At 43.1% G+C, this 24,801-nt stretch overlaps 1 protein-coding gene across 1 annotated transcript in view; it reads right to left on the bottom strand.

Moving 5' to 3' along the window:
- Window positions 1–22,656, bottom strand: part of TTC38 (tetratricopeptide repeat domain 38) — a 30,470-nt gene extending 7,814 nt beyond the window's left edge. Inside the window, exons 1-11 of the mRNA XM_081913343.1 lie at window positions 22,593–22,656; window positions 21,326–21,403; window positions 15,719–15,800; window positions 14,344–14,515; window positions 10,911–11,084; window positions 9,519–9,594; window positions 8,568–8,687; window positions 4,797–4,856; window positions 2,637–2,675; window positions 1,151–1,232; window positions 107–272 (exon numbers count right to left, since the gene is read on the bottom strand). Of these exons, the coding sequence (XP_081769469.1) occupies window positions 107–272; window positions 1,151–1,232; window positions 2,637–2,675; window positions 4,797–4,856; window positions 8,568–8,687; window positions 9,519–9,594; window positions 10,911–11,084; window positions 14,344–14,515; window positions 15,719–15,800; window positions 21,326–21,403; window positions 22,593–22,616 (1,073 nt within the window). The 5' untranslated portion in view covers window positions 22,617–22,656. The remainder of the gene's footprint in view (window positions 1–106; window positions 273–1,150; window positions 1,233–2,636; window positions 2,676–4,796; window positions 4,857–8,567; window positions 8,688–9,518; window positions 9,595–10,910; window positions 11,085–14,343; window positions 14,516–15,718; window positions 15,801–21,325; window positions 21,404–22,592) is intronic.
- Between the last annotated feature and the right edge of the window lie 2,145 nt (window positions 22,657–24,801).

Genomic DNA, 24,801 nt, shown 5'->3' with positions numbered 1-24,801 from the left:
CTAAGAAGGGGATTTCACATGGCATTCAGTGCCCACCCAGTCCCCTGAAAGGGGGCAAAAGCTAAGAAGAAAAAATTGCCTATTCATAAAACTGTTTGCTGCTTACTGGGCGACTTCATGAAGAGTTGCTAAGAGTTCATCAGTAGTTTTGTGGTCCTGGGCCCCTAATGAAGACATCAGAATATGAGCATCATTGAAAACCAGGATGTGATCTTTGGCATGTTTTTTTGTCAGCTGGTTTACTGCTTTCCACCTGTCACCAACCTTCAGACCTAGGAGAAAGGAGAAAAGTTAACACGTTTTTTAAAAAGCAGCTTAGAATATTAAAAAATGGCCATGCACATTTACTTCAGAGGAGACCCCACTGGAAATAGTGGGACATACTTTGGAGTAAAGATGCATAGCTTTTGCTGCAAAGCCATTGAGTGCAAAACACTTTTTTATATGTACTTTATAATATAATACTCATGCATAAGCATTTAGGACTTCTCCAGAGTGGTATTTGATTTTGAGATTATTCTGTAACATGTTTTTGACATGATAATAGTGGCTGCTTTAATTTGTTCTGCAATGCTTCCACATTATTGCTGTCTGGAGGACTATAGCACAACAAAACAAAAGTAGTACAAAAAACAACAACTCTCAGAATATTTGTTGTATGAAAAATTATGGGATTTCAGCAGGACGATGCAGGATTGGATATGAAGGAGCATGATGGCCCCAAGAGATCTGCAGGTGCACGTCTTGAAAGTGGAATCACATATGACTGTCCTGAACACAAATCACTAGGCATATGCAATAAAAACAATGTCTGGAGGGTCCTTTACTGGCTATATGGATTCATGTCTCAGTCATTGTTGACTGGAAGCTGCCTCTAACCCAATTCAGTTGGTCTGGGTACCCAATACGTTGAAACAAAACAAAAGAGAGGGAGGGAGGGGCAGAGAAAAGTAGCCAAGAAAACTGTGAGATTTGCTATAGTAGCTCATGCACAGTATTGATCAGGCCAGCTCTTTTTCAGTCCTTCTTCTGTTTAGCCAGGGAAGGGAGTTAAAGGTAGAGCAAAGAGATTCAAATGCATAAAATAAAAAGAAAACTGTTGCCAGCCTAAATAGGCAAGAGCACAGCCTCTTCAGAGTTTCTCTTTTACCTTCTAACTGAAGCCGATACAGCATGGAGCAATTGTCAACAACATCCAGCATGGTTCCACTCAACTGGCACCTGGGAGCAATCTGTAAACCGCAAAGCATTCAGAATTTGGATTGGCCTCACAGTCCAGATTTAAGATTTCTAATATTCTCCTTAAGCCGTGCTTTAGGAGACAGCTATCTTGCACTTTGCACTTCCTCTATCCCCTTGTGAACCTCTGAGCAGCATCCATGTCAGAAGAGTTTGGTCCTCCTCCTTCTCTTTACGCAGACTCTTTTTTGCTGCTGCTTCTCCATCTCCAGTTCTTCTAATTCAATAAGGGAATGTTCTTTCACAAAACTGATTAGAAAGTCTCATTGGGAGAGAGAGCACCACATACCTTTGCTGTTCTTGTTGATCCAAAACCACATATAAAAATTAACAGAATTAATAGAAGTTACATGTTTCTTTGGAAGACTGAAATAGCCCAACAAATGCTATTTTATGATAGGAAGAAAGACGTGGGTGTTGATAAAGATACAAGGTACTTTCTATTTCACATACACAGAACTATAGAAAAGCTACTTCTCAGATTGCCGGGCCAATGTGTATCAGGAAGCTAGGATGTGGCAGCAACACACCTCCTTTAGCAACCCATAGTGCAATTAATGCCCAAATTGTGACCTGGCCATAGGAATGCCCCATGTAACAATGGGAAGTCTCATGTGAGAGATGAATTAAATAATGAAAAGGATTCTGTGAGCCCAAGGCCCCACAGAGGAGCCTCTGAAGGGAACCTGCAATTCTGCAAAATCCCTGCCTGAAAGCTAACCTTCCCAATCGAGACAGAACATTTCCTGCCCACAGAGGAGACTCAACAGTTGTACCTCTGTGTAAATTGCTACCTTGAGTTTGCCTTCTTTCAATCAGAATGAATGTCCAGAGCAATAATTTCTACAAGGAGTTATTTCCTTCTGTTACATACTCCCAGGGAAAACCTTTCTAATGGAACAATGAAGAGTACTTCCAAATTTACTTCAGAAGAAAAAAGAGTGCATCTCAACTATCAGAAACAACGTTTTAGTGCAAACTCAAGAGAGTTCAAAGCAGATGAACTATCCAACCCCCCAAACACTTGAACTACGCTTTCATCTTACAAAATCAAGGTTGTAAAGCAGAGCTATGTATATTCTGAGCTAAAACACTTTTTAAAAAATGTACCAAATTGGCTCAAATTCTGCAACAAAGTAGGTTGGATTATCAAATCTGCATCTATTATGTTGTATCTGGCTAATGTTGTAAAATCAAGCATGAGCCTGCAATCCTATACACACCTAACAGAGTGTAATTCCCCTTGAAGCCAGGACTTAGTTCTGAGAAAATATGTTCTTCCTGGTGCTGAAATTATAGTTATTTTAATGGGGAGTGAAAATGCCAGCCTATATACAGCAGAAGGAAAGGCACAAATATGGTTTCATGTGTCCGTTAAGTATGCTGCTCATACTTACATGAGTGTCATAAATTGTCAAAGCAGCCTCGTAGTCACCCTACAAGACCAAGGAGGATTTCATTTTATTCGTGCATTTGCAAACAGTCAACTCATCATATTGTAACTTCTGTAATTACCATGCATTGGGATCAATAAATTAGACTACAGTGGTACCTTGGGTTACATACGCTTCAGGTTACAGACTTCGCTATCCCAGATATAGTACCTCGGGTTAAGAACTTTGCTTCAGGATGAGAACAGAAATCGTGCGGCAGCAGCGGGAGGCCCCATTAGCTAAAGTGGTGCTTCAGGTTAAGAACAGTTTCAGGTTAAGGACGAACCTCCGGAACAAATTAAGTACTTAACCCGAGGTACTACTGTATCAGATTTCTGACAAACTGAAACATGTTTTAAATGTGCAGGTAAAAGAAAATGTAGTTTTGTTGGTGGGTGGGGGCCCTGCACAGTGGCTACAAAGTCACCACCCTTTGCCCCCAGGGAAACAGCTGCTTCGGTGTTGAGGTATACAACCCAAGGTACTGTCCGCCACCAGAATGCAGTCCCTGGGAGTAGATTATCCCCAAGGGAGTGCAGCTCCCCATGGAGAGGAAAAGCCATACCATGATCTATAGGCATACCCACAAGTTGCTTCTTTATGTGTTATTCTAATGGGGCTCCCCATGGCATCTACTGAAGGTTCATGCCTATTTAGCCTGAGCAGTGCTGCAGAATGGTATGGAAGCACTTCATTTTCTAAACCCTCATTCAGCTGATTTTAGCGAATATAATTGCAAGTGACTTGCAGGCAGACACAACCTTACTATAGAAATGGGCTATCACATGTTATCATGCTGTGTTGCCATTGGTTTTACTGTATTCAAAGGAGTTCTGTATGTTCATAAAATAATTATACATTGCTTTGAGCACTTAAATGGAAAGGAAGTTGGCCTAGAGATCAAATTCACTGCTTCTTACTACCGTATTTTTCGCACCATAGGGCGCACCGGACCATAGGGCGCACCCATTTTTTGGGGGGGAAATAAAGGGAAAAAAATTATTTCCCCCCCCCAGGCGCGGGGCTGGGGCGGGGGAAGCTCGAGCTTCCCCCGACCCCAGCCCGCAAACAGGCAGCTCTCTGCAAGCCGTGGGAGCACTCCCGCTGCTTGTGGAGAGGTCCGCGAAGCCTGGGCGCGCTGAGCTCAGCGCGCGCAGGCTTCGCCATGCTGGCAACTCCCCGCAAGGAGCCGGAGCGCTCCGGCTCCTTGCGGAGAGGTCCGCGAAGCCTGGGCGCGCTGAGCTCAGCGCGCGCAGGCTTCGGCATGCTGGCAACTCCCCGCAAGGAGCCGGAGCGCTCCGGCTCCTTGCGGAGAGGTCCGCGAAGCCTGGGCGCGCTGAGCTCAGCGCGCGCAGGCTTCGGCATGCTGGCAACTCCCCGCAAGGAGCCGGAGCGCTCCGGCTCCTTGCGGAGAGGTCCGCGAAGCCTGGGCGCGCTGAGCTCAGCGCGCGCAGGCTTCGGCATGCTGGCAACTCCCCGCAAGGAGCCGGAGTGCTCCCGCTCCTTGCGAAGAGGTCCGCGAAGCCTGGAGAGCGTGAGGGGTCGGTGCGCACCGACCCCTCTCACTCTCCAGGCTTCAGCGAAAGCCTGCATTCGCACCATAGGACGCACACACATTTCCCCTTCATTTTTGGAGGGGAAAAAGTGCGTCCTATGGTGCGAAAAATACGGTAATTAAAGTCTCTAACTGTAGACAGAAACAAGAGGCACCCTGTCATTCTGCAGAGCATTCAGGGCAGAAAAGAATTTAAAGACCCTAGCAAATATTTTGACCTCACCATGGATCACTATCGGGTTTTCCCAGCTGTAAAGAATAATTTATCACATTCCTGCACTGGTTAGAGGTGATGAGAGAGTGCAAAATATGAGGCGGTAGTGTACTTGTTCCCAAGTATGAGAAAACTTCAAGTCAGGTATCCAATACGAAGAAAAATGTCAATGCTCTCTGTCCGTAACTATTTTTGTGTGAATGTGAGAAACAAATATATTAAGGAAACTAAAATGAGATAAGGAACTTAAGTGGAAGGGTAGTCAAAGGATGAAAGGTGAAAGGATAGCAGCAAATGAAATGCATTGAAATGATTTTCTTGCAGACTCAATACAGTTATAGAAGCATCCACATACCTTTTCAATAAAATACAAAGCCCAGTGCCAGTAGTTATGGCAAGCAAGCATGTCGCTATCCTGGAAAAGATGAAAGAATGATGAATAAATGTTAAACATAGTTTTTTAATGGTCTACCATTAAAAAGTTACAGAATGTTAACATCAGAAATTAATCATAGATTATCTAAGGGAAACTCTAGCATTTAGACATGGCTAGTACAATGGTACCTCGGGGTACATACACTTCAGGTTACAGACTCCGCTAACCCAGAAATAGTACCTCGGGTTAAGAACTTTCCTTCAGGATGAGAACAGAAATTGTGCAGCAGCAGCGCAGCGGCAGCAGGAGGCCCCATTAGCTAAAGTGGTGCTTCAGGTTAAGAACTGTTTCAGGTTAAGAACGGACCTCCGGAACGAATTAAGTACTTAACCCGAGGTACCACTGTAATGAAAAAAATAGAGAGCTCCAATATGATGATCAAAATTAGGTTTTGAGAGCAAAACATTAAAGCTTGCCAGAGGAAAAAAACTTTCCTATATTTGGGAACAAATAGCTAATTTAAATAAAGCATCTCATTCTTAGAACTGGAACCTGGCAAACACAGTGACCTGAGAATATGAAATAAGGATTAACAAACTAGAATCATAGAACTGCAAACACAGAAGGGACTCAAGGTCCTGAGCTGCCACAGGAAACTGCGCAATAAGGACAGTCAGCTTAGATGCTCAGGGGCTCAGCCTGGCCCACTGAGGAGCTGGGGACCTCTACCAGACCTCCTGCAACCATAATCTTTCCACTAACCCTGTGTTGTTGTTTAGTCGTGTCCGACTCTTCGTGACCCCCTGGACCAGAGCACGCCAGGCACTCCTACACCCCTGTAGGGTAGGCCCATTTTCATGTGACTGATGGAAAGGACTGAGGTTGAGAGAATACTGCCTTGTCTATGAATACCTTCAGCATGTCAGTTTGCATTTTTGGGTGAAGAAAGTATTGAACTGTTTGGTGAAGAAAGTATTGATCCCATTCTAATCGATTCCAGATCAAGGGAGTTCTGGAAGCTTCTCTGTGTGATACAAGCTGGAAGTTTCTAGCTGACAAGCAAGCTTCTATTCCAGGGGCCAGCAAATATTTTCAGCAGGGGGCCGGTCCACTGTCCCTCAGACCTTGTGTGGGGCTGGACTATATTTTGAAAAAGAAAGAAAGAATTCCTATGCCCCACAAATAACCCAGAGATGCATTTTAAATAAAAGGACACATTCTACTCATGTAAAAACACGCTGATTCCTGGACCGTCCACAGGACGGATTGAGAAGGTGATTGGGCTGCATCCGGCCCCCGGCCTTAGGTTGCCTACCCATGTTCTATTCTGCCTAGAAAGAGGAAGAAGATTCCTGATGTTTAGGTTATTCCTTCAGAGAAGCTGAACAGCTGGTTTAAACTGCTTCTGTTATCTCTTTCACTCAAGGTCCTGCTCGAGGCCAGAAGGAGCCTGGTTTCACTTTATCTTTCTTTTCTTTTGGTGTGATGTTCTGTATATAGTATGCTTAGTGTTAATGTTTTAGTCTTATTATAAGTTATTGTAAGTTTAAGTTAAGTCTGCTGCAGCTGGATTTCCCATGGGCAGTGCCAATCCTGAATGTGTTGGATTTGCGACCATTATGCTCATCTGCCTTCGGCAGCAGCAAAACTCTGCTGGATGAAACACAATTGCCCCCGGTATATATTTTTGGGAATCAAAACTGCAATGTGTTTAAAATTTTACTCTGTTAACTATATATTGGAAGCTGCTCTGGATCAATATGAGTAGAATTCTTGACTACAACAGTTCTCAAAACATGTGGTGCTTAATTCCTTATTAAAAGTGTAAATCCATAGGAAAGTTTGAATTAAAAATTCCATGAAAAACATGTTCCAACACAATGCCCCATTTCAAACAAGGTATAAGAACAGGGAAACTAACCAGGTTTCCCAGAAGTTCTCTGAAATTGAAAGGTTTTGGCCATCTTTTCAAAAGATACATGTGAGCACCCCAAATTACAATCTGAACGGCCCTTTTGTCTCTGACTTACCTCAGAATGACAAGGCACCCAAAGCGTAGCCTCACCAGATGTGCTGATATTTATACACTAGTGGCTGTGCTCCGGCTTGCTCCATTTACACCCCCCATGCCATTCCCATTAATCACCTAGAGTTTCCCCCCCACCACATGCAATAACTAAGCACACAAAGCACTATCACCTTCACCCCCTATTTCCTACTTCCTCCGTCCTCCTTTTTCCCAAACTCTCCCTTGCACACAGATCTCCCTTATTTCCATGCCTTCTCCATGCAGCCTCTTTTGCACAAACACACATACAACACACTTATACAAGCTACTGTATTTTCAAGATGAATAGATTTTTAAGAGCAAGCCTGTCAATTAACCTATTCAGTTGAAGAAGATCAAGTTCAGTCAAGTTCAGTAACTTGTTAATCAACTATCTCTAATTACTACACTGAATCTGGAACTTCATGTGGAAGACAACACATGGTACCAGGAGTGAAAAACCAGATTGTACGAAGGTACTATGGAATATTTGAAGCGAACAAAACAGACCTGTGGCGTTTGCCCTCCTAGGGTCCTAAGGAAAGGGTTAAATGAGTGTGAAGCGATTGGCAAGTGGGAACCCAGGGGGAGGAGTTAGAGTTAGTGTTGTTAAGGAGTCAGTTGGGTGTTAGAGAAGAGCGAGCGAGGATAAGTCTGTGGGTTGGGATAGTTTGATGTGAGAGAGTGAGAGAATCTGTTACGAGGAGTCAGATAGACAGTTGGGATAATCACTTAGAAGTTATTAGGAAGGTATAGGCCAGTAAAGAAACTAAGATTAAGAAACTGACAAGGAAAATTATCTGAAATCATAAACTTGTTCATGCTTATAAAATAAACTTGTTTATTTGGTTTGATGTTAACAACTGTCTGTACTCCGTGTGTACCCGAGAGAAACGGGTTGGTGGCAGCGGAGAAGCAATCACAGTGGTGGCCCAGGGATCAATAGACCGTCAAACGTCCGGGAACCCTGTGTGATCGCCACAAGACCTTTCCCCAGGTCCCTTCTTCGGATCATCATCATCATGATTTATTAATTAAATTTGTATACCGCCCTTCGTCTGAAGATCTCAAGGCAGTAAACAGCTCAGAAATACAGAACAGCACCACAGACCTTGTTTGAAACTGCTGTGCACACAACCCTGTTCCCTTTACAATGGCCTCTGCCATTGTTTAAAATCACCACTTCGCTGCTCTTTGTTTCCTTTATTCAAATCTCTGCTTGATTCAAACCGTTATTGTTGTTTTATTCCGCCATTTTAAACATGCCTTCTCTTTTACTCCCTTCTCCCATGCAGACTTAATGCAAATCCAGGATTGTGGCAAGGGACCACAAATATAGTGGTACCTCGGGTTAAGAACTTAATTCGTTCTGGAGGTTCGTTCTTAACCTGAAACTGTTCTTAACCTGAAGCACCGCTTTAGCTAATGGGGCCTCCTCCTGCTGCTGCACCGCCACACGATTTCTGTTCTCATCCTGAAGAAAAGTTCTTAACCCGAGGTACTATTTCTGGGTTAGCGGAGTCTGTAAGCTGAAGCGTCTGTAACCTGAGGTACCACTGTGCTACAACCTGGACTGCATGATGGCAGCCTTACATTTTTATGTATATAGGAAGATAACTTGCTATGCGGAAGAACGTGCCATGGAGCAGGCCTTTCAGGGTGAGAGTGTGTGAGCAACCACCTCAGAAAGCAATATATTTTACCTTCCAGTTGTTTTCAGTTTGCTTCATAAATGACAGCCCACTCTTCAGATCCGCCTTCATTTCGTTCACGTGAGCTATGGTGTGGACAGACCATGCATCTGTTTGGTTGATAGCTAAAGCCTAACAAAAGGTTAAGAGGAAAAAATTGTACTTGTTAGCTAATGTGCTCTGTTGCTAGAAAAGCATAAATAACACTTGGCTTGGTTTCCTCTTGGCTGAGTAACATGGTGGAAAGGTCATTCCAGCTGCAACTGAAGAATATTAGACTAGTACACCACAACGAGGAGCAGGTGAAAAGGATTCTAGAATGTTTCTGGAAGAGTCCGTTGACACCTATGAGGAAGTCACTTAAACTGAGTACATCAGAATAGCAAAACGAGGTTGCGTGAGATAAGGAAATGAAAATATTGTCTGCAATATCTCCCAAGCTGTGCCTTTTCCTGGCAGTATAAACTGGGGAAGCCAGGAAATCTCAAAAGAGGCCAAAAAACTATTCCTTTTAGCTCTTGATGGGCCAGACTGGCAGAACTACTAGAACTACTAGGGCGGTTCATAAAAAACTTTTTTTTTAAAAAAAATGCCTGCTCCAAAGGTCTTATCTTACTACACTAGGGATTATATAGCTGTATCTGAAATTTCATGCATATCACTTAATACCTTGACCCTGCTGCACTGAATTGAAATTTCAGCCTTCACGACATAGGGAAATGGCCAAATAAACAGCTATTTTTGTGGAGGAGGGTGAAGATATTAACTGATATGCATGAAATTTCAGATATAGCTATATAATCCCTAGTGTAGTAAGATAAGATCTTTGGAGCAGGCATTTTTTAAAAAACGTTTTTTATGAACCGCCCTAATAACCACCCAGTTTACCACCAATTACCTCTCTCACTCACCTACACAAAAAATAACTTGAACACCCCATATTTCAGCCTTTTTATTTTTTACCTCATAGGCAAGCTTCTCAGCACGATCAAAGAAATTGGTTTCCATCAGTCCAAAGGAGTACATGCCTTTTAAGTAGCTAAACAGAAAAGGTAAAAACTGACAGTCAATGAGAGATTACTTAATAGCACCTTGATAAATACCTTAAAATAAAAAAGAGAATTTTACTTGATGAAACTACATTAAGAACTAGCATTTGCAACAGGTTCTCACTAGAAATTAGTACATTCAGGAAATCGACACTTTATTCTTAAGACATGAGAGCATGTGTCCAAATTTCACTTCAGTCTGTAAAGCGTGTCAGCTGCATCCCTCCTCTGGTCCCGGGTTCATCAGAACCCCAGGTGGTCTCTTGTTCTCAGAGGACCCTTGAGGATGTCCCTTACTTGGTCGCATCCTTTTATCACAGGACACCTATTCTGTTTGGTTCTTTATATAGTTTATTTTCCTGACAGTCTTTCCTCTCTTCTCTGCAGTTAACAGCCACAGACCCTTCCATATGCCTTCTCCCCTCATATCTGTCTCCTTGCTCTCCTGGGTTCCTCGTCTCTTCTCATGGTCCTCCTCTTCCCTGCTGGAACCTGGGCTGGATGCTGACACTGGCCTTTAAAGAGCTGCTGGGTGCCCTCTACTTCCTTAGGATGAATGACATTTGCATGTAGGTCCTTCTCCAGTCCCAAGGCCTCCGTGTTGCATCCGACTGGCCAAGGAGCTGCATGGAGACTGACAATGCCTGCCAGGCACCTTACACACAAGCCTTCTATTCTCTCAGCCTCAGATCCTCTTTCTAGAATCTTCCCCTCCATTTCTGAAGTTCAAAGGCAAGTGCCAACCATTATGTAGGCAAACAGCACCAACCACACACAAGAGGGAGGTATGAGTAAGGCTCAGGGAACTGTTTGTATTTGTGTTTACCTCAAACAACAACCACTTTAGGCGGGGAAACAGCTCAATGAGGAAAGGATTATGTGGGATCAGAATGCAGATTAAGAGTTGTCAGGTGGGGTTTACAAAACCATGGGGGATGGAATTGTTTACCATGGAGGAGGATGCAGCTGACTGATGGGAACAGTGAATGGGAGCCCTCCAGTTTGTCACAGGTCTCACTTGCTTAAGAATATTAGTACTAGGGGGGGAAACAGTTATTCTGAAAATTGAGCTTCTTAATATGAATCTTTCTCTAAAATCCAGATGTGTTGATTTACATGTACTTTTAGATCATACACTTGTAGACCGATCTGGACACCTTTTTTGGCTGAAGAGTAGGGTAAACATGTTTTAAAATAATAAACAAATAAGTTGGACTGCAAGATCTGATAATATTTCTTATCTGAGGTTCTTGAATTTGAGCATGCAGTAGAATCAGAGAGTGCAGCAGAAGCTAAATGATCTTACCTACTAAGAGGAATGTCTGGTGTCCAATAAGGATAGACTCGAGCAATGGAGTCTCTCATCTGGGTTTGATGTCCCAAGTAGAAATAAGTGTCATGTGCAAATTTGAGGGCTAACAGGTCAGTTGGGTGATTCTGCAGGATTTGATCCCAGGTATCACAAGCTTTTGGGAGCTGCCTACACAGGGGGAAAACCCAAGGCATATAAATACCCTTCAAGGTGTATAAATATCCATTCACTTAGTCAGTGCCTATTTTGCACAGATAACCAGGAAGAAATGCTGCAATAAATAATGTATACCCCCCGCCCTTTTAGCCAACAGATTATAACCTTGTTTGGACAAGAGGGTTATTAAAAGTTGTTTGCACCACTGGTAACTTTTGTGGGTTTGTGTGCAAGACTTTTTCATACTGTAGACCCGTATTCTTATATATAAGATGTACAATGCTGCTAAAATAATGTGAATGAGATCTCCCATATTTAATTACTGATTACTTGTGACTTTCTTTTCTGAAGTACTATTTGCTTACTCAAGCCTGCACAGCTTATGACCCAGGCCACTAACCACCTAGGGCAGCCAGCCAGGTGCCGGGGGGGGGGGGAGTTGCCAGCAGGCTCCTATGGGTGGCTGGAGGGCTGTGTATGTCCTCGTGGGACACAAGTAGCACAGGTATGACTTAATTTTAAGAGCTATATGTTAAAAGAAGTAGCCCAAAGGAACTGTTTCTAATCCTTCTGTGTCTGAAGGGAACAACTAAAACTATTGGCACTAAGTGTTGAGAGCTACCATTTGTGGAAGAGATTCCATACAATTAACAACAATAAGCTAGAAGCAGGTTAGACCCTTGAAAATATATTTTTTGTTTAAGAACTCAATTTGAAACATCATCTGTTATTTCACTCATTATATAGGGCTACCAAATAGCATTATAACATTATGCCTTATGGACAATGAGGAAAGGAAGTTATTACAAGAAAAAATGGCCTTAGTCTTTGTGAAAAAAGCTAAGTATCTGGGGGTCAATTTGTCGGTGAAAAACTTGAATCTATATAAAGATAACTATGAGAAATTATGGAATGAAATTAAGAGAGATTTGGAGATTTGGTCGAGTTTGAAATTGTCATTAATGGGCAGGATATCTGTAGTTAAGATGAATGTATTGCCAAAGATGTTGTTTCTGTTTCAAGCCCTACCAGTTATTGATAATGTGAAGTGTTTCAAAGAATGGCAAAAAGCACTATCTAGATTTATCTGGCAGGGGGAAAAACTCAGAATCAAATATAAATTACTAACGGACTTGAAAGAAAGAGAAAGAGAAAATAGATTTGAAAATCTATTTTGAAGGAGCAGCTTTTTGCTGGATTAAGGAATGAATACAACTAGAGGACACTGATGTTTTAGATTTGGAGGGATTTGACAATGTGTTTGGATGGCATGCATGTCTATGGTATGACAAGGTAAAGGCCCATAATGGCTTTTAAAAATCATGTGAATAGAAAATATCTATATAATGTTTGGATTAAATACAAAGATCTTCCAGAAAGGAAAACTCCCAGATGGCTTTCGCCAATGGAGGCAAAGGCCCAGAAAAAGTCAAATATGGAATCCAAGTGGTTGAGATATTCAGATTTGTTATTGAAAGATAATGAAGTATTTAAATTAAAACCATTTGACCAAATCAAAGATAAAATAAATTGGTTACATTATCACCAGATTAATGAATTGTACAAAATAGATAAGAAAAATGGTTTTGCTTTGGAAAAAACTAAATTGGAAACGAAGCTGTTAAAAATTTGTCTAACATGTATAATTTATTGTTGGAGTGGCATACAAAGGATGAACAAGTTAAATCCGTGATGATAGATTAGGCAAGAGATGTGGGACATAACATAATGTTTGAAGATTGGGAAAGGTTGTGGAGGAAAGGGGTCAAGTTCACTGCATGTACAATGTTAAAGGAAAATATAATGAAAATGATGTATAGATGGTACTTGACTCCTGTAAAGTTAGCAAAGATTTATCACAATAGTGAAAATCTATGCTGGAAATGTAAAGAAAAGGAGGGTACCTTTTACAATATGCGGTGGACCTGTCCCAAGGTAAAAGACTTCTGGGAGAAGATTTACAATGAGTTGAAAACAATGTTGAAATATACATTTGTTAAGAAACCAGAGGCCTTTCTTCTTGGAATAATAGGCTTGGAATTGCCCAAAAAAGACGCTAGACTGTTTTTGTATGCCACAACTGCAGCTTGAAATTTATTAGCCAAAAATTGGAAAACACAAGAAATACCAACAGTGGAGGAATGGCAAATGAAGATGGACTTTTCGGAGCTAGCCGACCTGACCGGAAGAATCAGTGACCAGAAGGAGGAGGAACATCAGGAAGAATGGAAGAAATTTAAAGACTATTTATCGAAATATGCTTAGATAAATTAAATAGAAATACTTGCAAAATAACAGATAGGCTAAGGACTTAAATATGTGAAATTATACAACAATATGTTTAAAGTGAAGATGAAAAGAGACAAAGATGTTAAGGAGTAAGTAAATTTTATGAGAAACTGTCTTGGAAAAGCATTACAATGATATATAATGAAATTCAGTCAAGGGAATTTGAGGAAGTCATTTAACTATGATATTAATATTGGACTAAGTTCAGTTTTTATTTGTGTTTGTTTGTTTGTTTGTTTGTTTAAAAATGTGGAAAATTTATATATATATATATATATATATATGCAGGTTTTGGTGTCCTCGGGTGTCTTCCCGTGTAAAAGTTGGGGTGTCTAGGCGACGTTTCGACGAGGTCTCACTCGTCATCTTCAGGCTGGTGCTTTCGGCTTCTTGTTACTGGAACAGAGCTCTGTTCCAGTAACAAGAAGCCGAAAGCACCAGCCTGAAGATGACGAGTGAGACCTCGTCGAAACGTCGCCTAGACACCCCAACTTTTACACGGGAAGACACCCGAGGACACCAAAACCTGCATTCCTGTACCCGTGAAAATCTACGAAAGCACATATATATATATATATATATATATATATATATATATATATAACATTATGCCTTAGGTCCAAGGGTAGATGTTGCAAAGTTATTGTTTGGCAAAGGAAAAAAAGCAAAATCAGAAATGTTTTAAAGGAAAGTAGGGAGGGCAGGTACCAGGGCTTTTTTTCAGCCAGAACTCAGTTCCGGCACCTCTCAGGTGGGCGCCAATGTCATTGCAAGAGAATGAGGGAGGTGTTCATGGTGAGTTCCAGCACCTCCTTTTCTAGAAAAATAGCATTGGCAGGTACACCAAATCAAGTTTTTTACAACAGACATTGCCCCTGAGAAAATGAAAATAAACTGCTTGTTCTGCAGATTTTGAGAGCTAGTTTTTACAGAAAAGGCAAAAAAGCTTTCCAACATCACTGCCTCAAAACCAAGGACTTACCCATTAGCAAAGAGCTCCAATGCAGAAACATGTAATTTCTCTCGTTCAGTCAATGGCTGAGACTGTGACAGTGCCACCATTTTCTTTATTGCACCATCTAGTTTTCTGTCAAGTCGAGGGGAACTCCCAGTACCAATCAGAACCAAACCATTAGAAATCACATGACCCATTACTGCAGATAAAGTCAGAAGTAAAAACTTTATGGAAAAGGTTATATCAGTGGACAAAACCTGCAGTCCTTTACCTAATTTCATGGAGATTAGGAGGAGCCTGGAAGGAGAGGAGTGGGGAGAAGGTCAAAACTGATGGAGTGATGGAATGAGAAAGGGTGGCAAGCCCTCTGGAAATTATTAATTCAGACTTATTACAGGAGTGATCTGTGTGTCCACTGGCATCTCCTTGGTGGGCAGGGAGAGAAAGGGGTGGCAGAAAGAGGGAGAGAGGAAGAAAGCGAGAAGGGAGCGCTCCCAGTTGCTTTGAGCTCGGGTATGCAGCCCTCAAAAGATTGCCCAAGAAAATGGGGCCCTCAACAAATAAAAGCTATAGTCATCTTTTAGTTATATAATAGGTTGTTCCTCAAACATATTTCTTTATTTTCTCAACTATACAGACAGCCTAATTGTAATGAACCTCTATGTGGTTTACAAAGAATAAAAACAAAACATTAAAAATATCCATAAAAGACTGTTAAAACAGGTATTTAAATAAAAAAGATAGTTCAAATCAACAAGAGGTTTAAAAGATGTGTTTTAACCTCAACTTTTACATATGTGGATAGGCTTGCATAAACAGAAATGTTTTCGACAGGTTCCAAAAAGAGTAAAGCAAGGGAACCTGCCTGATGTCAAGACAGAGAAGCAGGCCAGGTAAAAAAAAAAAGTCCTATCCATTTACCTCCAAGAATCACATCCAAAGTATTTTTCACCATATATTTGAACCCATGAATACTAGAAACATTAGCTTTTCTTTTTTTTAAAGAAAAACAAAACTTAAGATCCGACTATGGTGAGAAACTGGCCAATCTAGATTCAAATCATGGCATACAATGCAAGTTTATTTTAAAGTAACCATATATAGTGTTAAGAGACGTTTTTCTGTTCAGATGAAATGACAAATCTCAGGTAACTAAAAGCGGAATGCATAAGTTTCTGAAGGAGAGAGGATGGGTAGGCAGGTGAGCCCAGGGGCCAGAGTGGGTCTGAGTTCAACCATTATGGTCCCAAAGAAAATAAGCATTGCACCTCCCTCCCTCCCTCCCTCCCTCTCCCCTCCGACCTCTCTCTCACACACACTTTTTTGGCCAATTCTTCACATTTTCTACAAGGAAACAACGTTAGGGCACACAAAGATGCACTGAAGTCGTTTTGTTACTTACAAAAATTAGGGTCAGCTGCCTGTAGTTTTGAGAAAGTTCCTTCAAGGCCCCCTAAACTATTATCATTTTTCCAGGTCACATACTGTAACAAATACAAACAATACACTGGTTAATAATTCAAGAAGAGATAAGTTTATTTTCATCATCTCATGCAAGCGAATCTTACATTAAGCAGAAAACAAATTTAATATATTTCCGCTACTAGCTCATGTGGCAATCCATGGGAATATTCTTAAGGTGATTTTCTTAGTTCCAGTATACAGAATTCAGAACTACTAACCAACTTTAATTCTGTTATTCCAGTCTCTGGGACAGATGAGTCCAATTATTCCTGAGTTGAGTTCATGATTCCGGGAACTAAGATACTACTGGGGGTGGGGGGCGGGGGGGGGGGCTGAGCACTGCATTTCCCTGCAAAGCAAGAAGGGCAAAAAGATTGTTCCTGACTTGACTGCAGCATGTCCTGTTGCTGCACATGGAAGCTTTGCTGCTTCAATTGTTTTAACTCTTTTTAATGTGTGTGGTGGGTGTGTTGTTGTTTCTTTTTATTGAATGAGAGATCTCGTGTTGGGGAGAGCAGGGAGGTCCCCCAATTGCCGTGGTTCAGGGTAGGGGGAGGTGTGGTGTGGGAGGTGGGGCAGGCTGGGTGAGGGGAAGTGGCACAGGCAGTTATTAGTATTATTACATTTGTTTATATCCTGCCTTTTTCCTAGACTCAAGGCAGCTTACAGATAAAATAGGTAAAGGTAAAGGTACCCCTGCCCGTACGGGCCAGTCTTGACAGACTCTGGGGTTGTGCGTCCATCTCACTTAAGAGGCCAGGGGCCAGCGCTGTCCGGAGACACTTCCGGGTCACGTGGCCAGCGTGACATCGCTGCTCTGGCGAGCCAGAGCCGCACGCGGAAACGCCATTTACCTTCCCGCTGGTAAGCGGTCCCTATTTATCTACTTGCACCCAGAGGTGCTTTCGAACTGCTAGGTTGGCAGGCGCTGGGACCGAGCAGCGGGAGCGCACCCCGCCGCAGGGATTCGAACCCCCGACCTTTTGATCGTCAAGTCCTAGGCGCTGAGGCTTTAACCCACAGCGCCACCTGCGTCCCTTTACAGATAAAATAGAAACGGCTAAAAATGTAAATTTATGTTGGGGTGGACAAATGTCCACGACTCCTCTTGTTTCATTTAAGTATGTTTACCCTACATTTTCAAATAAGGTGCTTGGCATACATACAGAATAAAAGACAAAGTTAAGTGACTGTGCCACGTGCCAGCTCCTCCTCCAAGCTGGGGAATGGTGGTTGTCCTATCAGCCAACCCTTGGGTCTCTTGATGAATGCCAGGCTGGCTCGGAGTAAGACCTCCCTCACCCATGACCTGATTGTGGATGAGGAAGCCCATCTGGTCTGCATCACTGAGCCTGGACGGGTGAACAGAGCAGAGTTGATCTCACCCAGCTGTCCCCACCTGGGTACTTAGGGCAGCAGCATCAGGACAGATTTGAGTGTTGGGGAGGAGGAGATACTGTGGTCCAGAGATTTTTCTCTCCCTCTGTCTCCAGGCTGTTTTTACACTTGGTGGGAAATCTAGAGTGTGTGTTCCTGGCACTGGACAACCAGGACAGAAAAGGGGATTCTGCTGGTTTACCACCTGCCTCGCTGCCAAGCAGCCTCCCTGCCTGAGCTGACAGAGATGGTTTTAAAGGCAGTGTTGAGTGTTATGTACTGAAGTTTTCACCCTAGGCCAGCAGGGGGATACTGTAGATAGTTTTCACTCAGGTCCACATATGCAAATAAGGGATTGAAAGTGACGTTCAGTGATTGGATAGTTACAGAAAATGATTACTGTTGCATTCTAGTGGACCTCTATATAAGCAGGCTGGCTGAACAGTTCAGTTCAGTTCTGTTCTGGCCTATGAATAAACAAGAGCTGTTTGAAGAATCGCTGTGTCGTCTGATATGTTCACCCACAACATAACATTGAGCACTCCCAGACTGCTGGTTTTGGGGGACTTCCAACAGCCATACTGAAGCTACTGTCTCTGGGGTGGCTTAGGACTTCATGGCTGCCACGACCATCATGGGGCTGGTTCAACATGTCATTGGTGCATTGCATGTGGCAGGCCACACACTGAACCTCGATTTCTCAACCGGTCAGGAATGTTTTTATACCCGAAGGAGCGTCTCCACCCCCATCGTCCATTCCGTACACTGAAGTCCAGCGCTGAGGGCCTTCTGGCGGTTCCCTCACTGCGAGAAGTGAGGTTATAGGGAAACAGGCAGAGGGCCTTCTCAGTAGTGGCGCCCTCCCATGAGATGTCAAGGAAATAAACAACTGCCTGACTTTTAGATAACATCTGAAGGCAGCCCAGTTCAGAGAAGTTTTTAATGTTTGATGTTTGATTGTGTTTTTAATATTCTATTGGAAGCCGCCCAGAGTGGCTGGGTAAACCCAGCAAGATGGGAGGGGTATAAATAAATTAATAATAACAATAACAATAATAATAATTTGATCTGAAAGTGGAGGATCAGTTCCTTGTCAAGGTCAGATCACTGTCTTTTCAGCACCTTTTCTCCTCTGCAGAGCCAGGGGGCTTATTAGGATGGTCTGCCCTTGGAGACGGATGGATCCAGTGGGTTTCAAGGTGATTCTGGGGGATTTTCCAGTTACTATGACTGGTTCTCTTGTCAAAGTCCTGACCAACCTCTGGAACATCTGAATGGCTCAGGCTGCTGACATTATAGTTCATGAGCAACTTCTCTCATTTCACAGAGCCTGCTTGGCTCCTTGGTATACTCCAGAACTTAGGACAATGAGACAAGCTACAGCAAGGCCTGAATGCAAGTGGAGGAAAACTGGGACTGTCTCTGAAGAGGGTTCAGAAACTTCAGGTGGTGCAGAATTTGGGGGTTAGGTTGCTCACCAGAGCAAGATGGTTTGAGCATAGAATGCCAATCCTGGCTTGACTGCACTGGCTGCCAGTTAGTTTCTGTGCTGAATTCAAAGTGTTGGTTTTGAAATATAGAGCCTTAAAGAGCTGAGGACTGCAATGCTCCTGCTCACTCCACTCATCCAGAACCTGGGAGACCAGGGTGGAAATCCCCAGCTAGTCATGCAGCTCCCTGGGTGACCAGGCCCAGCTGCCATCTCCCAGGGTAGTTGAGAGGATGAAATGGGACCGGTTGGTGGAAGGTATTCAGGTCAGAGCGAAACAGTATAAACTTAAAGCATTTGCAGATGACCTAGTATTGACCTTACAGGAGCCAGAGCCAAGTACCAAAAGGGTATTGCAACTGATTTATGAGTTTGGTCGGGTGGCGGGATTTAAACTTAACAAGCAAAAAACCAAGGTTTTGGAAAAAAAATTGACCTCTTTAGAATCAGAAAGGTTTCAGAAAGAGACAGAATTAAACGTGGTTAAAAAAGTAAAATACCTAGGGGTAAACATAACAGCGAAGAACATGAATTTATTTAAAGATAACTATGAAAAATGCTGGTCTGAAATTAAAAGGGATCTAGAAGTCTGGTCAAGACTGAAACTTTCCTTGTCAGGACGTATTGCTGCTATTAAGATGAATGTATTGCCAAAAATGCTGTTTTTGTTTCAAACTTTGCAGATTGTGGATAAAATGGAGTGTTTTGGGAGGTGGCAGAGAGATATCTCTAAATTTGTCTGGCAGGGCAAAAAGCCCAGAATTAAGTTTAAGATATTAACTGATGCTAAAGAAAGAGGGGGCTTTGCCCTGCCAGACTTAAAGTTGTACTATGAATCAGCAGCTTTCTGCTGGTTGAAGGACTGGCTGCTTCTTGAAAACACGGATGTTTTAGATTTGGAAGGATTTAACAATGCTTTTGGATGGCATGCATATCTGTGGTATGACAAGGTTAAAATACATAAGGCTTTCAAGAACCATGTTGTCAGAAAAGCAGTGTTCAATGTCTGGACAAAATATAAAGACTTATTGGAAAATAAGACTCCAAGGTGGTTATCACCAATGGAAGCTAAGGCCCCGAAAAGACTCAATATGGAGGCCAAATGGCCGAAATATTGGGAAATAATAGAAAAAGATAACTGGAGGTTGCAGAGTTTGGAGAAACTAAAGGGTAAAGTGCGAGATTGGTTACATTATGCTCAGATTAAAGAAGTATTTAAGTTGGACAAAAATATAGGATTCCAGGTGGAAAAATCAAAGTTAGAAACAGAACTGTTAGAACCCAGTTCTAAGATACTTTCTAGAATGTATAACTTGCTGCTAAAATGGAACACACAAGATGAAACGGTCAAATCAGCTATGATAAAATGGGCACAGGACATTGGGCACAATATCATGTTTGCTGACTGGGAAAAGTTATGGACCACCGGTCTGAGATTCACGGCATGTAATGCCTTGGAAGAAAATATTATGAAAATGATATACAGGTGGTACATGACCCCAGTCAAGCTTGCAAAGATATACCATTTGTCAGATAATAAATGTTGGAAATGTAAAGAAACTGAAGGAACGTTCTTTCACCTCTGGTGGACCTGCCCTAGAGTTAAGGCTTTCTGGGAAATGATATATAATGAGCTGAAGAAGATATTTAAGTATACCTTCCCTAAGAAACCAGAGGCCTTTCTTGTGGGCATTGTCGGCCAGAGGGTGCAAAAGAAAGATCGAACTTTTTTTATGTATGCTACAACAGCAGCAAGGATACTTATTGCTAAATACTGGAAAACCCAAGATTTGCCCACACTGGAAGAATGGCAGATGCAACTGATGGACTATATGGAACTGGCGGAAATGACTGACAGAATCTGAGACCTGGGAGAAGAACTGGTGGAGGAGGACTGGAAGAAATTTAAGGACTATCTACAAAAATATTGCAAATTGTATGAATGTTAAGAAAGATGTAAGATTAGCAACAACATGGTACCAACAAACTAGTCAAAAGGAATAAGAATCTAAATGCTATTAAAAGAAAAGACAAATTTTGGATAAATATTATGTTAAAACTAAGTCTTTAGAATTGTGATCTAAATTTTCTAAAATTTGAAATTTAATATTGGAAAATGATACTATAAGAATTGAAACAAGTTAATAAATTGCTGGTAAAATTTAAGAGTTTGGAATGCAGGAACGAGAGTCGCGAGGAAGTCCAATGAGGAGAATGAAATGTGGATATTGGAAAATTATATGTTACTCTATATGTCTTTTACTGCTTAAACAAATTTTTTTAATAAATATTATTATAAAAAAAAGAGAGAGAGAGGATGAAATGGGGAGGGGAACCAGGTGCTCCACCTTGAGTTCCTCGGAAGATTAAGGTGGTATGTAAATGTAATAAAAATATTCATTTATCAAACAGCCATTGCCTTCACCTTTCTTCATTCTTTTTGAGAGCATAGCAAAAGCAAACTAAAGGGAATTTTATCATTAAAGGGGATCTTTATTTTCCCTTTATTGATATGAATGCTCCGTTCACACCTGAAAGACTAACACAGCCCCTTTGTAATTGCAATTTTCTTATTTCACCCCTCCAAAATATATGGGAAAACGTATCTAATATTTACAAAAGGTAATCCATTAGAATAAATATTGTTTTTATGTGCCATAATCTCTTCTTCATTCCTACCTGAGTCAGGGCAGCATCATACATTTTACAGGCCTCATTACTTGTGGTTGAAAGAACAAGTCCCGCATCCTGCCAGGCCTGGAAGGCATAAGACACGGCTTACTTTATCTCTGATGTAGAAATATCAACATTCTGGAAACTCTGAAGTCATAACAGAAAAACACTTAAAATTTTTTACACACACACATACTTAAATTTTATATACTACTTGAGTGTAGTAAAATCTCAAAGCAGTTTAATAAATACATGAATTGTTAACTGTCCTCTTCAGATGAAGAGTGGTATTGAAATTTAATAAATAAAAAAATAATTTAGAGCATTTGTACCCTTGCTCTTCAGCCAGAAAAAGGCTCCCAGAGGAACTTGAATACAATCAGTTAAAACAAGACCGCTTCGTCCTGCAGGCGTACAATCCCACAAGCGCCGCAGCCAAGGGGAAAGGGACAGGGAGGGAGGAGGAAAGAAGCAAACTCAGGCACCAGCTGGCAGAGAAAGGGCCCAGGGGCAAGAGGCAGAAGATGGGGCTGGGCTGGAAGAAGGCCTGCCCACCATCACGCCCACCAAAGCAATGCTGACTTGGGAGTTTAAGAACATTGACCGTATTAAGGTTCAACAGTGCATTTTCCCACAGAGCCTCTAAAACCTCTCTTCTGCTATTACAGTGTCATCATGAGAAGGAAATGTGTAAGTGAGCATTTCGGTCAATGTATAACCGGATGACAAGAGAACCTTTGAGCTTTGAGCCTCAAGTGAAAATGCCCTTTTACAAGGTTCATGCAATTATCCTGTTGTCTCTGCAGGTTTGAGGAAGAAATTATGACCAAACACAAAGACATTTTATGTCCACGGACTTTTACCACTGTTTAATTTTCCAGTATGTTGTGTTTTATCTCTGCCTTTTTAGTTAGTAGCTGCATTGTAAAACCTTTATGTTTCTGAACGTAGATTATACAACTTAGAAAGATTCAAAATCACTACTGCATTGAGCAGATTAAGGCTGCGATCCTGGCCCATTTCCCTGGGAGTAAGCACCGTTGAATTCAACAGGACTTGCTTCTGAGTCGCATCAAAGAAAGCATTTTCAAAGGGCTGCTGCTAAAAGTTTTCCATTTCCACGCGCCCTCCGCCCTTTCTCTCGAGCAAGCGCAGCGGGACCCTGGCCACCAAGTCGCGCTGCAACCTTCTCCGTTTCCCCCGGTCCCTCTCCGCGCCTTCGCCCCCATTGCTCACCCCGGAACTGAAATGGCTTGGGAGCCGCGCGACTCACCTTGCAGTCGCGGAGATGCGCCATGTTCCCGCCGAGAGAGACGCTTCGCTCTCCGCCCCGAATCCGGAAAGCAGAAGCCAACGCGGAGTAGCGGAAGGCGAGGTTGCGGCGCCCCCTCGCGACTCCCTCTCGAAAGCGGGGCTTTGCCGGAGGAAGGAGCTGGCGCTGGCCGGACCCTGGGGCGGCGGGGAGGCGGCGGGAGAGCTGACGGGTTCTGCGTGGCTTGCGAGGATGCGCAATTTTTTATTTTTAGAGGAAGTGCATATTTTATTACCCGTGTCTTAAACGGAAAGCATTTAGATTTGGGCCACTTTAATTTCTTAAGTGTGCCGAGACTGTAGGTGTGCGCGTGTGGCGCATACACGTGAACCTCTCAGCATTCCTGGGGCGGGGGGGGGGGACGAGCTCATGGCTTCCTCTCAGGCTTCGCTCTGATGGAAATAAGGACCTCATAAATGGTGTTAGGGAAGCTTCTTTTGTAGCAATGGCCTGCGATTCTGTCGCAGAGTCGCAAAGGCCTTCATCCTCTCCCTGACCCGTCTGGATTTCAAGGTCAGACCCCCATCGGAGTATGGGAAGGAATACGGTGGCCCATAACTTGGTGGCCTTTTGAGGGTGAAACTATAAAGCTGTGAGAATTGTGTGATGCCCGTGTGACTTGCTGCCAATGCATAACTGGGGGCTGGGGGTGGGGGGGTTAGGCAATGTTAGGTTTTCAACATCCCAATGTATCATCAGCCAAACATCATGGTTTGGCTATAAACCACCTCGGCTCTCCCCAGGGGAGCTGAGGCGCTTTCAGCCCAGCGCTTTGCAGGCCTGCCGCTCAGCTCCCCCGATGAGCCAGCCCATCTCTCTTTCCTTGGGGCTCCTTCCTGAGGCTTCCTTCGCCGGCACGGGGGCAGGTGAGCTACCTCTTTCTTCCCACTCGCACCCCCCCCAAGACGGAACAGGCGGCGCTAGCCAAGTGCACAGAACCTGACGTGTGACGGGGGGGGGGGGCGAAGTCTGCAAGGCCCAGCGTGCAAAGCCACCCCATCTGTGGCTTGCAGAGTGGGGCTGCCTGAGGCTGCTGGCGGGCAAGCAGGAGCGGGACGGGGGCTCTTTCAGCTGGGGAGCAGGAGTGAGTCTTTTGGTGCTGTGCACACCAGCGGACTGGCATGTCATTGCAGCCACACCAGCCTGGCCAGGTGGAGACATTGGGCACTGACCTGGCGCCTGGACACCTCCATTTCCTCACAAAGGGCTGGCACCCAGCTAATTTTGAACGCTGCCTGAGAGTTGCTGGAACTGAGCTCTGGCATATTCCGGCTGAAAAAAGCCCTGTTTACATCTGTCCTGTTATGTACTGAGTTGAATAGGATCCAAAATGCAGCAGTCTGATTGGTCCTAGAACAATAGGATCCAAAATGCAGCAGTCTGATCAGTCCTAGAACAATAGGATCCAAAATGCAGCAGTCTGATTGGTCCTAGAACAATAGGATCCAAAATGCAGCAGTCTGATTGGTCCTAGAACAATAGGATCCAAAATGCAGCAGTCTGATCAGTCCTAGAACAATAGGATTCAGAATGCAGCAGTCTGATTGGTCCGCAGGAGCCACCCAATCCAGCTCCAGGTGGAAGTGAATCCACAACCTGATTGGCCTACAGGAGAATCCTGGAATTAGCCAATCACGTGCAGCCCATTGTGTAAATAATGTATATGAAGCGGATTTTGGGGGGAACTTTCATTCCTCCTCACCACTATGAGCTGAATAAAGAGCACGAAATCCACTCTCAACTCCGAGTATATTTCATGTCCCTCAACTTGTTTAATTTCCCTAGCTCTGATGTATAGCAAGAAGCCAGATGGGCTCTATAAAGCAGGATCATCACCTTGTCATGGGGAGTGGGCTTGAATGTTCCTATGACTCTTGTGAGCGAAGCCGTCTGGAGTCTTGTACTCCTGGTAGGGTCACCCAAGGCGGTAAGGTCAAGGGGAAGGAGTTAGAAAAGGGGTCAGCAACCTATTTCAGCCATGGGCTAGTCCACTGTCCCTCAGACCTTGGGGGGGCGGACTATTTTTTGGGGGGGGAATGAACGAATTCCTATGCTCCACAAATAACCCAGAGATGCATTTTAAATAAAAGGACACATTCTACTCATTTACAAACACACTGATTCCCGGACCATCTGCGGGCCAGATTTAGAAGGTGATTGGGCCGCATCT

The sequence above is a fragment of the Podarcis melisellensis genome (genome assembly GCF_964234715.1).
Source record: "Podarcis melisellensis genome assembly, chromosome: 5".
Classification (NCBI taxonomy): Eukaryota; Metazoa; Chordata; class Lepidosauria; order Squamata; family Lacertidae; genus Podarcis; species Podarcis melisellensis.
Note: the sequence above shows the minus strand (reverse complement) of the source record. Positions and strands in the feature narration are given on the sequence as shown.